The sequence below is a fragment of the Linderina pennispora genome (genome assembly GCF_002104995.1).
Source record: "Linderina pennispora strain ATCC 12442 chromosome Unknown DL89scaffold_3, whole genome shotgun sequence".
In the NCBI taxonomy this organism is placed as follows: Eukaryota; Fungi; Kickxellomycota; class Kickxellomycetes; order Kickxellales; family Kickxellaceae; genus Linderina; species Linderina pennispora.
The window spans coordinates 1423582-1438491 of record NW_024468251.1 but is presented as its reverse complement, the minus strand read 5'-3'; the positions used below and the strand labels follow the sequence as shown (position 1 = coordinate 1438491).

At 48.9% G+C, this 14910-nt stretch overlaps 4 protein-coding genes and 4 non-coding genes across 8 annotated transcripts; 5 read left to right on the top strand and 3 right to left on the bottom strand.

Annotated features, from left to right (window-relative positions):
* Nucleotides 1-1129: 1129 nt before the first annotated feature.
* Nucleotides 1130-1856, top strand: DL89DRAFT_312386 (uncharacterized protein; the record flags this gene model as incomplete). The annotated part of the gene is made up of 2 exons (XM_040890991.1): nucleotides 1130-1453; nucleotides 1654-1856. The coding sequence occupies exons 1-2, from the start codon at nucleotides 1135-1137 to the stop codon at nucleotides 1854-1856; spliced, it is 522 nt and encodes a 173-aa protein (XP_040745830.1). The 5' UTR covers nucleotides 1130-1134.
* An 853-nt stretch (nucleotides 1857-2709) lies between these two features.
* Nucleotides 2710-3345, bottom strand: DL89DRAFT_256035 (uncharacterized protein; the record flags this gene model as incomplete). Its single annotated transcript, XM_040885404.1, has 1 exon — nucleotides 2710-3345. One exon carries the CDS (start codon nucleotides 3343-3345, stop codon nucleotides 2710-2712), a length of 636 nt encoding a protein of 211 aa, XP_040745829.1.
* Nucleotides 3346-3808: 463 nt separating this feature from the next.
* DL89DRAFT_t38 lies at nucleotides 3809-3880 on the top strand. Its single transcript has one exon. It is a non-coding gene; the product is annotated as a tRNA-Asp (tRNA).
* Nucleotides 3881-4902: 1022 nt separating this feature from the next.
* On the top strand, nucleotides 4903-4973 carry DL89DRAFT_t39. Its single transcript has one exon. It is a non-coding gene; the product is annotated as a tRNA-Gly (tRNA).
* Nucleotides 4974-6867: 1894 nt separating this feature from the next.
* Nucleotides 6868-7902, bottom strand: DL89DRAFT_265967 (uncharacterized protein; the record flags this gene model as incomplete). Its single annotated transcript, XM_040886915.1, has 1 exon — nucleotides 6868-7902. A coding segment is annotated over one exon (1035 nt), but the record flags the coding sequence as incomplete, so codon positions are not given.
* A 2385-nt stretch (nucleotides 7903-10287) lies between these two features.
* DL89DRAFT_112777 (uncharacterized protein) lies at nucleotides 10288-11897 on the bottom strand. Its single transcript, XM_040883130.1, has one exon. It carries the CDS (start codon nucleotides 11516-11518, stop codon nucleotides 10613-10615), a length of 906 nt encoding a protein of 301 aa, XP_040745827.1. The 5' UTR covers nucleotides 11519-11897; the 3' UTR covers nucleotides 10288-10612.
* Nucleotides 11898-13460: 1563 nt separating this feature from the next.
* Nucleotides 13461-13533, top strand: DL89DRAFT_t40. Its single transcript has one exon. It is a non-coding gene; the product is annotated as a tRNA-Lys (tRNA).
* A 501-nt stretch (nucleotides 13534-14034) lies between these two features.
* On the top strand, nucleotides 14035-14108 carry DL89DRAFT_t41. Its single transcript has one exon. It is a non-coding gene; the product is annotated as a tRNA-Arg (tRNA).
* The last annotated feature ends 802 nt before the right edge of the window (nucleotides 14109-14910 follow it).

The following is a 14910-nucleotide window of genomic DNA, read 5'->3' as shown; positions in this document are numbered from 1 at the left end:
CGTCAAGTTTGGTATGAGTCTCTTGCCGAGCTTGTGGATAAAGTGACGCGCAGTTGTGAGCAGTGCCAAATGACAGCTATACAGCAGCGTCCCAGCATGGTTCTAACCGCGTCTGCGATTCCGAAGCCAAAGGAGCAGGTCTACATTGATCTGATGACTATTGGGCCCTCCGCAGAACCCGAAACCAACGCCCTGGTTGTTGTTGATGCTGCAACTATGTACTTCGAGGTTTATCCTATGTCGTACACAACTGTCGGCAACGTCATCGATGCATTGATCATGAATTGGTTTGCTAGCTACGGTAAGCCCATATACTTGACATCCGATCATGGACCGCAGTTCGATTGCCGTGAATTCAGACAGTACCTGGACCAGCAGGGAATTATCTGGACACCATCGTCAACATACCACCCACAAGCAAACATTGCTGAGTCGGCAGTAAAGCGGTTTAAGAATGGACTACGACCGCTGATATATCCAGGCGCCCATGGCCAAAATTGGACTAAGCATGCAGCACGGATTGCGGCAGCCAACGCCATTACTCCTAACTGTACAATCGGCTGTGCACCTGCCGAGTTATTCTTTGGAACCCAGAATGGGCGGCCATTGAATCAACTAGCTGCAAATATACAAGAGCATGTTCGACAACAACAGCGACGCATACGTAGACAAGCTAGAGTCAGGGCCAATGCCAGAGCTGCACTGCGTTACTTTGAACCAGGCGAACTGGTGACAACTCGTGCACATCCTGTGCCACAAAACATTGCCCAGGCACCACAGCGTCGCAGAGGCCCATTCAAAGTCGTCAGCAGACTGGACACTATGTACCGACTAAGCGATTTGCATGGTAACCCCATTGCGAAGCGTTTCGCTGGCGCGGATTTGTTGCGGTATTTCATACCCTACAACGTTGATGAGGATGATGACGATGGCAGCAACAATGGCAACAACGACAACGACAACGACAACGACAACGACAACGACAACGACAACGACAACGACAACGACAACGACAACGACAACGACAACAGTGACAACGACGACTTCCATGAATCAGGCAGACCAGGCGGAAACAACTGGAACAACAGATCCAATGATCCAAACTGCCATGATGGTCCCAGTAACGATCTGCTAATGTTCTCCTCTGCAAATGCTCCACCAACAGATGGGAATACCAGCCAGACAATCCCAGAAGGTCATGACATGGCCGCTGGTCCTGCCGATGATATGGAATACCAAAAAGACATTGGAACAATGCCCTCCGATGTTGGACAAGCGCAAAGCATAGGCGTTGGACTATCGGATGTTGGACAAGCACAATCCATTGCCGCTGGACCGTCCGTTGGGCCATCAACTGTCAACAGACAAAACGTTCACGTCGTTGAGGCAGCCAAACCCCCAGCAACATCGTCCAAAGGTTCAACTGCAATACTGCAATACGACGAGGCACAGCGTGAATCGATTACGCACTGGGTAACTGATCAGGCTATGGCCGAGACTGAGATGGATTATGAAGTCCCAGTTGGGCCGATCGCAGAGCCTGACACAATCCTTCCGGGTGAGCCACAAATATCCCCCAGTATAAGTGAGTTGGATTTACTTGGGTACAACCAGATTCCTGGAACACTTATCCTCATACGACACCAGTACCAGGTAACGATCAAGTTCATGTCCGACTTGAAACACCTGAGGATATGGGTATGAGTAGCGCTGCAGAGAGCTCTAGCCATAGATGTTGCGCGCCCGATGCGGCTGTCCCTGACATCGACATGTTAGCCGAATCAGGTGACAGAAATCCAGGCGCCAACGAGAGCCCTGCTACAGCCTACGATATGGAGGTAGAGTCTAGCCTATGATAAGTTGCACAGATGGCAGTATTAAAAACTCCCCTGCGCAACTCGTCTATTCCCTTTTCTCTCTTTTCTTCAATATTAAATATACCTTTAAAAACCCCCTACACAGTCGACCGACACAACAAGTGTACTTAACAATCATACACACACATGCAAAGCACCAACACCTTGTTAATATTGATTATGTTGTATAACTGATCCTGATCCCTAGATCCACACCACAGTGCGTACGCAAGAGTACAGTGGCCCCGCTATATAGTTCAGTACACACCAGCGCATCAGCAGTTCTCCTTAGTTTCTTTACTGTCACTAGATATATACCATGTTAATTTACCAGTATCACAACAGATTAAATCATAGACTCAGCTACTTCATTCCAAGCCCTGATGGCTCTAACCTGCTCAAGCACAGCCGGTGTCTCAGCCAAAGTCACAAACATGTCGTTTTCTTGTGGTCTAGCACACAAGATACAAGTGACGACATCCTAGAATGGTGGTGTTGTGGTGGTGAACTCAGGCAATCCATAGCCAAAATCCTGGACAAACGGTGGCATATGCCAATGGTTCGTGATAGGAACAGTTTGTTGGAACATGTTTGTTGCCATAGTCAGGTGTATGAAGCATATGGGGTCAGCCTCTAATGTATCGTATACCTCAGCGATCAACGGTGCCTTAGCAGAATCAAGCGCAGTATGGACCTTAGTGGCAATTTCTGCGACTGACTATGGTGTCATTGGCAATTGTGCCTGCTCAATTGGGCTGATTATCTGAATCATAAATATCATGTTGCCCATGTAGTTGTTAGCGACCCTGAGGCACTGTCAAATGTTGCTGGGAAAATCGATCTTCAGCAGGCCCTATCTGTTGTGATCTAGCTCAGAAGTTGCAGTGACAGCCTTGTATGCCTGTGCATATATCTTTGCAATAAGTGATACCAAAATATTGTTGGCTGAAAAATGCATACCACTAGGTGCAAAGCAGTTCACTTTCTGAGAAAACTCGTTAAACTTCTCCATTCTGATTCTGAATAAGCTATGCTGACACCTATCATTCTGGCACATTTTCTCCAGAATCAGTAAGTGGCACTCATGTGGCTGGAGGCATGTGAGCTTTTCTGCCTCAGAATTTGGCTGTGTCAGGAATACCTTTTTCATACTGCTTAGTGGTATGTGCTCAGTAGGTAGTGATTGTTGCATAACTGCACAGTCAAAGAGAAATGGTGTCTTAGCAGTCAGCTCTCCAGTTTCCATGGCATGCATCTCTTCAGCCCAGGCTTTGCTAAATGTCCTATAGAATACCAAATTGCCAACAGCATGGGTAAAGTTTATGAACAGTATGAGGCTGCTGTTGTCCTTAAAATGCATGATGTTTATATGTAGGAGCTTGATTCTACCTGACTGCCTGTCTCTGAGCACAACAAGCCTAACATTGACCAGCCCTTCAGGCCAAACTTGTGGGTCAAAGTTGGAGGAATAGAAGTCATCGAAATGCATATCCTCTATGGAGGTCATTCAGAGTTTGTTATCTGCACAACAACTATTTATGCATGCTAGAACTATTGGCAATTTCAGTGAAATAAAAATTTCACCCAAACCACCATCAGTATCTTGGAAAAGTTTCAGTGAACATAATTTCCTTGTGGTTGCTTAGCCACATCTATTGAGATATTGACTTTTGTTGCCCAATGATAATTAACCCCAAATATGCAAAGGTTTTTCTTTCTGGTTGAAATTATGTTCACTGAAACTTTTCCAAGATGCCAATGGCAGTTTGGGTGAAATTTTTATTTCACTGAAATTGCCAATAGTTTCAACATGTATATATAGTTGTTGTGCAGAAAACTAGCTCTGAATGACCTCCTATGCTCTGAGCAGATGCACCAAGAAGAGAATGTCTGTACCTTAAACCAGTACTTTATATATATCTTATTTCCCCCAATTCTTAACAAGTTGAAGATCCCCGATAGTATAGTGGCGAGTACACCAGTCTGTCACATTGGAGACCCGGGTTCAATTCCCGGTCGGAGAGCTTACTTTTTATATGTTTTTGTGATATAAGCTTTTTTGCTATTATTTGAACTCAAAGTACTACTTGTCGCCATGAACTATTCTTTTTCGCTTACCTGGCTAGTAGATATCTTTTTTGGCCATAAAGAGCTTATCATAAGTCTATGAGATCATAGGGTATAGGATATGCTCATCTTTGTATACTACTAAGGGGACAATAATGAACTCAAGCATTCAATATTTGATACTATGAATGCTGGAAAGGACACAAAGGTAATCATAGTTCATTTCGAATTCCTACCAGGCATATGTCTGCAAAGTCGAATTGCCAGTGTGTTTCTTTCAATAGCATTATTATGCTCTTTGTTTGATTGACATTCACTTTGTGCACAACAGATATAAAAGGGGCTATCCTGCTGTCGTTTGAGTGATTTTGTCTTCCCAACATCCTATCCTCATATTATAACTCACACCCCTATCACATTCACTATTGGAGGTCATTCACAACCACTAAACTAGGTAAAAGAATAAAAAGTTTTACAAGTTCTAAATATTTTTTACCTAGTTTAGTGATTGTGAATGACCTCCTACATGCACTCACCCGCTCATCTACTATCCATTTACTAATGCAACTACCTCTACCTAAGGCGGTGAAGCCATGGTGCAAGGGCATATGTATCTGTCAGCTCAGTGCTAAACCTGGTGCTCCCTAGCGCACAAAAGAAATATAGAAAGAGTGAAGCCTGGCTTAGGACTAGTTAGGACAATTAGGACAACTAGGATAAGTCTGTCAGTGGCGCAGGACTAAACAGACATATAAGCAGGTCATACTTGGGGGATGGACCCAATTGTCCTGGTGCTAGCTGAATATTTCGGATTCTGAGCCACTAGTCGTCCACAGTCGAGGATCCTGGTACAGCACTGCGATAGGACTCATGTACATGCGGTGCATGGATCCACAGCAACACAGTTGTTTGAGTAAGAAATTAAGAGGCCTACTGATCAGAAGTTGGTTAGCTGAATGGCTTCGAATCGGCGACTAAAGCGTCTGTGGTCCAGAGGTATGATTGCTCCCTGCCACGGAGTAGACCCGGGTTCGATTCCCGGCGGACGCACTTCTCTTTTGCTCACTCGTGTATTCCTGTTTTGAGTGGGTGGCTGCTCACCGCTCTCGCTGAACTTTTTGCTCTAGCGAACAGTCTGGTTTGTTTTGGCTACTGTGACTCCCTTGAAATTAACCTATCTAGGACTGTCGTCTCTTTTCCAAATAGTGGCTGGTGTGGTCTCGATAGCACTGCACCGACTACATGTTGAGTAAAGACTAGTTAAAATTGCGCTGCTAGGCTAAAAGGATGTTGGTTGTATCACAAAGGCAGGATTCAGATGATGCTGCTTTGCATGAACTGTATATTAGGAAAACAAGAGCAGAAATACAAAGAGACAAAAGTTGCTGATGCACTAATTCCTCGAAGGAACACATACTTCATCTATTCCTATCCTTGCGATCATGAACATACATCGTACATGTTTTGTCAGTAAGAACGAATGTTGGCTTCGGCATTATTGTGAGTTTCTTATGTCTGCATCATGAGGGGTAGTATGCGGGTTTCTGTATATACTAGACTCACTAATCAAGTAGACCTGCTACTATCAGTGTTTTTGTTTGCTCATGGCTAAGCTTAACAAAATGCTAGTGAGTGGCACCACAACCAATATAGTCATGATGGCTCAATAACATCCATTCATAGATGTTGCTTATATATGCAGACACATCGAGGAGCAAGCACAGAGAGACAGAGACAAACCAGTTAGATCGCAAAGTACATCATTGTATGGGATCAGGCTTGCAATACTGTCGGTCAATATAGGAGGAGATTCATCGTAAGCACGAAGTCATAAACATCGCACAATCTTGAGTAGTGAGTTGCACCCTACTTGGGAGGATTGAGCATGTTATTTGCTTACTGAAGTAAGCGTAGGTATAAGCCAGTGGCTGCCCAGTTGCCGTAGATGAAGCAAAAAGGGAGTATCCATAATCCCTTTCAAAACACAAGGAGGCAGCAAAAACAGGAGTCAGAGGCTTGGGAGTGCGGGGTGTGTGAAGGAATTGGCCAGAGAGAAAATGGGCAAAAAGCTAAGGGGTGTGTGAATCGTCTCTCCTGCAACCCAGGTTTGATTGGGTTAGGTTATGAATGTGTTGTGCCTGTGATCTGTGATTCGCCACTGCGATTTTCACAATTTGATAGGCAGCACCAGGACAGGATTCCCTAGATGGATGAGGGGAGGAGCGGGACGGGGGCGGTGTGGATTGTGTGAGGAAACAAAAACAAAGAAATTAATATGCGCATAATGGGCACGCACTGCTGCAGTGACAGGCGGCACCAGAAACCGGTTTAGGGTGCTGGGTCTAGGCCGCAGTGGCATTGACGAGGGAGGGAATGCATGGGTATGTCTACTAAGGAAGCAAAAGCCAAACAGTATTTTACTTCTCTCCTCCTGATTATTCTCTTTTGTTTTTCTTTGCGTTGTTGTATGTTTTATTTAACTTTGACCCAGCTTGGGGAGTTGTAGGTCACAAGTATACTTCAAACTGCGAACTCCTAGTGGGTACCCTTCTCGGTATGTTTTGGTTCCTGGCCTGTGCGTATGTTAATAATGTTTGTTCTCTATCCAACATTGAGAAGTCTGGATAGATTGCTCGCAATTATTACTTAGATGTGCGGACCTCGCCGTGGTCGTGTTGTACACGGGGGGATACAGCGTGTGTGCATGCGAATGACACTGCTTCATTTGAGGTGGAACTCAGAGCGGATTCGGTTCAGATCCTGGTCCAGATTCGGTGATTCAGCCCGGCTAGCTCATGGTGAAAGAGCGTTTATTTGTATCTTAGATGGAGGTCCTAAAGGAAAAGCCGCCAAATGCTGCTAAGATAATAGAGAGGTAATTTAAAGAGAGAAATCCATGCACTCAGAGGTTCCAAAATCCTGGTTACAGGGCTGCGATTGTCCATTACGGTGGTCTGCGTGATCGGGGCGAGTTTTCTGATATTTGCGATCCGATATGGTCTTGATCGTGATCACCGAGATCAGATTGCCTTTGGCTTGTAGTCGGAACCGCAAGTTTAAGCTGGTTGAGATAGCTGCGAAGGAAGGAGTCGGGTGGGAGGAATGCAAGCGCATATTTGGTGAACTCTCCATTGTATGCACTAGTGAACCGGGCTGTAGACCACACGGTGTCTGTGTAGGCTTCGTCATGGCGTGCAATAGCCAGGAAGTAAATGAGCAGACTTGTACCAAGCTCCCAGAGCTGTTGGAATTCTTGGGCTATGCGCGAATTATCCCTGATCTGTGGCAGTGTAAATGCTGTCCAGCAGAGTGCTGGTGACACTAGCCAGTGTCCTGGGGAGATCTGTGTGGGTGGGAATGGGAAAGGGAGCCGATTTGGGGGGCGTGGTCTTGTGATTGGCAGCTCATAGATGTCCATGTCTTGGATCCCAGTGCCATGGGCTCTTTCCATCGACTCAGCTACCTCAGCGAGGACATTTGGCACTAGGGCTTGGCCCACAGCTACATATTTGGGGAGAACCTGATCCCGATAGTGGGCTGTGAGTGGGCATGCACCTGCCAGGTGCTGTGGGGTTTCTGTAGCTCCACAGCGGCACTGCTTTGGGGAGTCTTGGTGGTATCGGCGGGGCAGGCGATCTACATGGAGCCGGTGTAGCGTAGCGCGGGCTTGTGGTGGGGCATTGACTCTGGCCACAATTGACCATGGCGTTGTTTTGGGGATTTTTGGGAAGGCCAATGTGGGGACTTGGTGTGCGGGTTCTGGGAATGGAATTGGGGAGTCTGTGCGTAGGAGGTGTTGGGTTGTGTGTGTGGTCCTAGACCACCGGCTGAAGTAGTGGTTGTGCTCTGGCTTTGTTGGCTGGCTGTTGATGAACAGGCTTGCCAGGTATGGCTTTAACACTGCTGCCTGGGGGTTTGCTGTGCGCTGTTCTTCTTGCTGCTGGATTTGCTGCTGGATTAGGCCCAAGTTTTCTGCGAGATCTGCTGCTGCTTGTCGTGCTTTGGCTGATGAGCCATGGTACTCAGACTTGAGCCATTTGGAGAATGACTCAATAATGCCTATTGAGAAAAGTGGAGGGGTTGTTGGCACATTTGGCACTGCACGAGCATTCTGGTCACGAATCCATTTGTAGAACTTGTGGACCTGGTACCAGTGGGCACTCTGGATGGGGGCTATGCTGGTGCCGATGATTGGCATATTGGCCAAGTTGCTGTGTGCCACGGTGGGGTCTAGGCGGATCTGGATGTGTGATTTCGCATGCACTAATCGTTTGTAGATCGATTGCCAGTATATTGGCCAGACCTTATCTCGAAGGTTGATGCGGCGGTGTCTCTGGAGGAAAGGGTTCTGGAGGAAGCACCAGATATGGTCGCGCATTGCCCTCAATGGCTTTGGTGCACCACTGTTACCCGGGAGGTCGACTCGGTCGTATTGCCAGTCTGACAGTAGTATCCGTGCCCAAACTGGAATTGTCTCTGGTATTGGCTGCGATGTGGCTTGGGCATTGATAATGCACTCAAAAGCAGCCATTGCTTGGCCTGCCTCTCGTAGCACAACTGCTCGGTAAATTGCATGGAGGGATGTAAATCCCAGGCCCCCACTTTTTGCCGGTTGCGTCAAGCAGAGTCTCATTGAGGTATGGTCGGGTACGGCCCCACAGAATGCCAGAGACCCACTGTTTCAGTTTCCCAATATCTTGCATCTGGAATGGGGTAAACCGAGTAGCGAAATGTAGAAGGGGGTGGGCAAATGTGGTGATTGCAAAAGCACGGCCTCTGAGCGTGGTGTGTTTGCACACTGCTTTTGCAGCTCTCACCGAGATGCGTGATATAGGAGCTATTGACCAGATCCTGTACCTCTAGGACCAGTGCCTAGGTATGCTCCAAGGATAGCGCACAGGGGTGCCAATTGGTACTGGTTTGACTGGTAATTCGGCCAATGGGCTCTCAGCATCATAGCTGCTATGCCCAATTAGAATTGCCTCAGTCTTCTCAACGTTGAACAAGGCATTTGTGCCCTTGCAGTATCTGTCAAGAGCATACTGCAGTTTTCGGTAGTCGTGGGCATGCTTGATAACAACTGCTGTGTCATCCATGTACATAGGAGTGTGAGAATAGCGTTGGGCCTGATGCAAGGTTCAGTGTGGGGAAACATGTGTGTGGGACATGTTCACGCAGTGCACACCCTAGCAGCTCCATGACCATGACAAATAGTATGCATGATAGTGCATCCCCTTGTCGAACACCATTTTGCACTGGAAATGGTGCTGAGTCAATGCCGTTGATCATGACAGAGGAGGATGCAGTGCTGTACAGTGCCTCGATGAGGTTGGTGACCTTTTGAGGGAGCCTGTAGTTCTCACGCAGTAGGCGGAAGAGAGTGACATGTGCCACACGGTCATATGCCTTGGCCTGGTCAAGGAACATAATGACTGCAGAGGGGTGCTCTTGTCTCTTGAGATGGTGCATCACACACATTACATTGTGGATAGCATCAGACATCCTGCGGCCAGGAACAATTGCTGTTTGCTCTGGTGAGATGTGGTGCTGGACTGCATGGCCAATGCGTCGGGCCAGTATACTTGTGATGACCTTGAGGTCAGAGTTCAAGAGAGAGATGGGCCTGTAGTACTGTAGGTCCAGTGGGTCCTTCTTCTTGAACAATATCACAATTCGACCAGCAGTGAACTGCTCAGTGACTAGGGATGCATCAGCCAAGATGCAATTTGCAATATGCCACAGGGCTTCGCATGCTTTAGCACACTTGATGTACAGCTCTACTGGTATGCCGTTGGGCCCAGGAGCACGTTTGCGGCTTGCACTCTTGCATGCCTCAGTGACCTGTGCTAAGGTGATCAGCTCACCCACCATTGCTGTTGCCTCTGCAATTTGTTTTGCTGGTCGAGCATCCACATATTGCTTATGTAGATCTAGCAGATGATCCACATCTTGGGCTGCTGGTTGGGTGCACTTGTACATGTCCATATAGAATTGCCTGGCAACTTCAGGGATCATAGTACAGTCCTCCACAATGTTGCCAGTATTGGCATCCCGTAGGGCAGTGATTGTTGTTGAGGATGGTGGGTTGATGGCATTTCTGGTGCGCTGGTAGTTCCATGTGTTTCGCCGATCTCCTTTACGAAGCCAGGTGTTTTTGCAGTGGTCAGCAACATGGTCAGCCATAGTCACATATAGTGCCTTGGCCTCCTCTTCAATAGCTGCCATTTGGCTATGAAGTGCCTTAGCTGCTGCACTGGAGTTTGCCACACATGCCTGGTTTGCCAAGTTGGCAAATTGGCGAAACTTAGAGCGCATGCTACGGTGCTTGCCACTGATCTCGTTGGTAGTCCTCCTTGCGAAAGTGGTCAAGTATGTCAGCCAGGACTTGCATGTATGCTGGCAGTATCTCTCTGGGCGTTTCAGGGATGTTGCTGAGGAACATGTCAAATTTCTTGTTGACAAACTCAACATTGGTGTCAATATTGAGTTTGGCAGGGTCCAGACGGTATGGTCGGTGTGTGCGCTTAGGCTCAGGAGTCACAGAATCAATGGTGAGTATTATCGTCTTATGATCTGCCACTGGTAGAGCGGCGATGTACTCTGTGTTCCATCGCAAAGCCCATTCGAGGGGTACCAGAAACAGATCTAGACGGGATATGTACCCACCATGATTGTGGTTGTAGGTGAAGTCATTCCACCAGTGGCCCAGTTGTGGCATTGGCAGGTGCTGCTGATATGCGTTGGCACTGAAAGTCAAGGATATCCACAGTGTTGTTGTAGAGGTTATACATGGGAATGATGTGGAAATTGCGCTCATCATCATTGGCATGTAGGCGGTCTCTGTATGTTGGGGCAATATTGAAATCGCCACCAATAAGCAGTGTCCAGCCATGTTCCTGGAACATGCTGGCTGCAGTCGCTATATGGAAGTGGAAGTCATCAGTTTCCTGTCCAAAAGGGCCATGTATGTTGATTAACAACAGGCGCAGTGAGGGGATAGTGAGGAATGTTGCTCGTGGTGATGAGAATGGTGTCTGCAGCTCTACAGCACCAAGTGCTTTGGCTGTCAGAATGACTGTGTCATAGTGGGCAGGGCGACCATCAGATCGTGTAGTAGTAGGGGCAGGTGCTGAGCAGACAAAGCCATTGAATGCTCCCCGTAGGCGTGTAGATGGGTCAAATACACCTTGGAACTCCTGGATGAACACGATGTTCACAGCATTGTCTTTTGCGAGTTGTTCAAACTCAAGCAATTTCCGCTCATTACTCATTGCACCTTGCATGTTTGCTGAGGCAATACAGAGGCGTGGGAGGGAGAGTGGGTGGAGGGATGGTGGTTCAGGGACTGGTAGTTCAGCCCAGGCTGGTGAATCTGGGTATGGCGAGTCAGTGCCCGAAGGCTCCTGTTCTTGTGGATCCTCATTGTCACTATCGTTGTGTTCATCAGGCACAAAGGCAGCGGCAAGGATGTTTGGGGGTGGTGGTGGGCCTCTGGCTAATGGGGCATTAGCCATAGAGCCCGTTGAAGGTCGTGAAGAGGTAGGTCGTTTGCCAATGGTCTCTAACATATCTTCTCGAATTTCTCGAGCTGACATTCAGAAACAGTTCCAGTTGTTAGCAGTTTGGTGCTAGTGTTCTAGTGAGCACTTGCAGCGCCCTGCTTGTCCAACTGTGGGGATGTGTGGCGGGCCTTCTTTGTGTGGGATCGTAGTCTGCGGCTTAGTGGAGCATCAGAGGAATCAGATGCGCTGTCCTCTATGATCTGCAGTCCCTCAGGGAGGGGTTCTGCTGGGGCGGCATAGGGTTGCTCGCTGTCCTCGTCATCTTCAAAGCCGAATTGCTCACTATATGAGCAAACTGATTGGCTGCTGAATGATGCGGCTGAGCTGTGGTCATCTTCGTAGAGGATGCGCTCAAACTCGCTGGCAGTGGTTGGCACACTTGTGCCGTGGGGCAGCTGTGGCCCATATGGCGGGAAGTCAAGCAAGGCCTTCTGGGGGAGTTGCCCTGGTTGGCGTTGATGGGGCCTGCTTGTGTAGAAGGTGTGGTTGGGAGGGATGCCATTTGTGCATTTGGCGATGCCTCAGCCATAAGGATGGCTGGTGAGATCGAAACTGGTCGGCCATTAGAGTTGCGTGGACTGGTCTGCCGATTGTGCGATGGCATGCTCACTCATTTGCACATCCAGGTCGGGGGAGGGCTCGTGGGTCTGTGCAGCTGGGGTGGCTGCAACTAGTGCCTCAGCTTGGTTGTTGTGGTTAGCGCTATGGCGCTGGGAGCGGGCGCGATGGCACTGAGGGCCTGGGCAGTGGCACTGCTCAGGGTTGATCTCCTTGCATCGTGGGCATGCCATGGTGGCATAATCACCCCGCAGGAGAGGGATTGGGAGCGGATGCTTGTGCATCTTGAAAGATGCAGGCAGCGTCTTCCCGTTGGGGACATGGAGTAGGAACTCCCAGTCTCCGTAGTGGCGCTGGTTGATGAGGACCGGCTCCAGGTGGGAAACTTGGCCGTAGGGCCTGAGTGCTGCGCGGATTCTGTAGGGCAGCGTTGCTGGGACGTGGGCAATGGCTACGTGATGGATCACGCCCATTGCCGATGTCCACTGCAGCTCCTGGTTGCCAAGCCGGAATGGGTGCTTAGCGATGGTGATGGCGTCGTCCAGGCTCATCAGGGTGACGCCGATCTTCTCTGCCGTGCGTGTGAAAGAGAATATCGGGTAGTTGCGGTGCGACGGTGGCACCGTCGGGCGGCCTAGAGCCGCAAAAACCTGGTTCTCAATCAGCGTTGCACGGTCGGGGTTCGTGCTCGCAATTGGCACGTAGATGGTTGCCGAGTTGAGCAGCGGTGCATACTCAGCCTTCTCGGCCTCCATCTGACGTGATGGGCGTCGGGGCGCTGGTGGGCCTTGGCTTGCGCCCTGGCCGGTGCTGCGTCCTCGGGGCGCGCGTGGGCGCTTGTGGCCTCCTACTGCCTCGGCATAGGAGAGCTGCCTGCGCGGTGGGGCAGTCCCTGGCACAGCGGCGGCGTGGTCCGCATGGCCACCGCTGGTGATGCCAAGAGCCGCCCATTCTTCGTCTGGCACTACTGCTGCCAGCAGCTGCACTGGTTGCAGATCTGGCGAGAATCCCGCAGGCCGTGGCGCCACTGCATTGGCCGTGACAGCCGTTTGGGGCGTTTGCGCAGCAGCTCCACCATGGTGGGGATGATGCGCCGTGGGAACGCTGGTCGCAGCCGGGTCATTCGCGGTTGCGAGCTGGGTTGGTGCGTTGCCAGAGGCAACGAGGGGAACGTAGTTCGCCATTTCTTCACAAATTCCAAATAAAATTTGAAATTTATGCGTAACAGGTGAAGCGCTATGGCGCTGGCGGGTGCAGTTGCGGTTGGTGGTGTGGCTGTTGGGCGGTACTGGGCGGTACTGGGCGGTACTGGGCGTACTCAGGGCGTAATCCGGGCGTACTCAGGGCGGCAAACAGTGCGTTGCGGCGGCGAAAGAGTGCAAAAAGATTACTGCGCTAAGAGGAGCGAAGAAGAGATGCCCGGCTAGCTCAATCGGCAGAGCGTGAGACTCTTAATCTCAAGGTTGGGGGTTCGACCCCCCCGTCGGGCTGCTCTTTTGCCATTCTCCTTTTTGCAAAAAAAACGGGATCAATCGAGGTGGAACTCGGTGTATTTTTTTTGGCTGCGGAATTTTTCGATACGACAATGCTACTGCGCTGGATTTACATGTTGACAAGTAAGTTTTTGATGGTAATAGGGTTGAAGAGTATTGCAGGGATACTTGTGCTTTTTTTTTGTTTTCTTTCACAGCTAGCTATAGGGCCGCAAGCAACTAAATGCAAGAAAACAGCAAGCATAAGTGATGAGGAAAGGAAGCGTCCATATTCTGCACCTGCAGTATATTCATTGTGAGGGAGAGTTTACTGGCATATCTAACTCTGGCATGGCAGCTGAAGGATATCACTAGAAAGGAAGTAGAGGCAATGCGGTTTGGATTCAGTCACCCCAAAGTCGAGTTAGTCTGTTTCAGATTGTTGGGGTTGAAGGTGCGAATGAACGACTCTGCCCTCCCTGAGACAGAACCCAACCGGAAATTAGTGGTTCTGCCTCTGGCCGCGTGGCCCAATGGATAAGGCGCTTGACTACGGATCAAGCGATTCCAGGTTTCGAGTCCTGGCGTGGTCGTCAATAGAGCAGCTTCTACATTTTTATCATTTTGCACCTTGCAAAGTGATCTGGGTCTGAGCCAAACGTCATCACTAACTTTTGCATCAACCATTAGAAAATAACCCAGTTTTTGTAATCTTGCAGTAATCGCTTTTTAACTGGTGAATAGATTTCATAATGATCTACTCGTTCATCTTTGACCTTGGTAACCGGGGAATGGGAAAGACAGGAAAGCTGGAATGACAAAAGTTGTCAAGATACTGATTCCTTGATGAGACGATGTATCTTGGCTGCTCTATTCCCCTGCGACCACGCTCATGCGCATTATACATTTTGTCGTGCTGACATTCGGGCAACCCCATGCCCTTCACCACTATGTGCAGATCCAAATCCCTACCTGTATAGACATTGTAGGCCAGAATGGCCCATCCTCCCTTTTTTCTCTTCAGCAATTTCTGGTTATATTCATGACATAAAGCTCATAACTACTGGACTCTCTGAAGGTCAACATGTTGGCTTGCCCGATGTTGGTTTTATCGTCACCGAGAGCTTCTGAAGTCTTCATCGTGACATCCAGTGCTTATTAGATCCTCGTGTATATGATAGTAGTGAGGCATCATGCTAATAATAATTGAATATGATAAAGAGAGTGTGGAAGCAAGAGGTGACGATCTACAGTGTAGGAGGTGCGGTTGATTAGACTCTACAGCTGCTGGCCCAAACCAATACTTGCCTTGTCTAGTCGATTAGAAGCATAATGCCATATGTGTCAGTAGTACCACATCAGAAGCCAAAGAGACACACGCATTGACAAATCGTA

Coding starts and splice junctions, on each gene's coding strand:
- DL89DRAFT_112777 (XM_040883130.1), bottom strand. CDS start 11,518: ATGTCAGCTCGAGAAATTCGAGAAGATATGTTAGAGACCATTGGCAAA.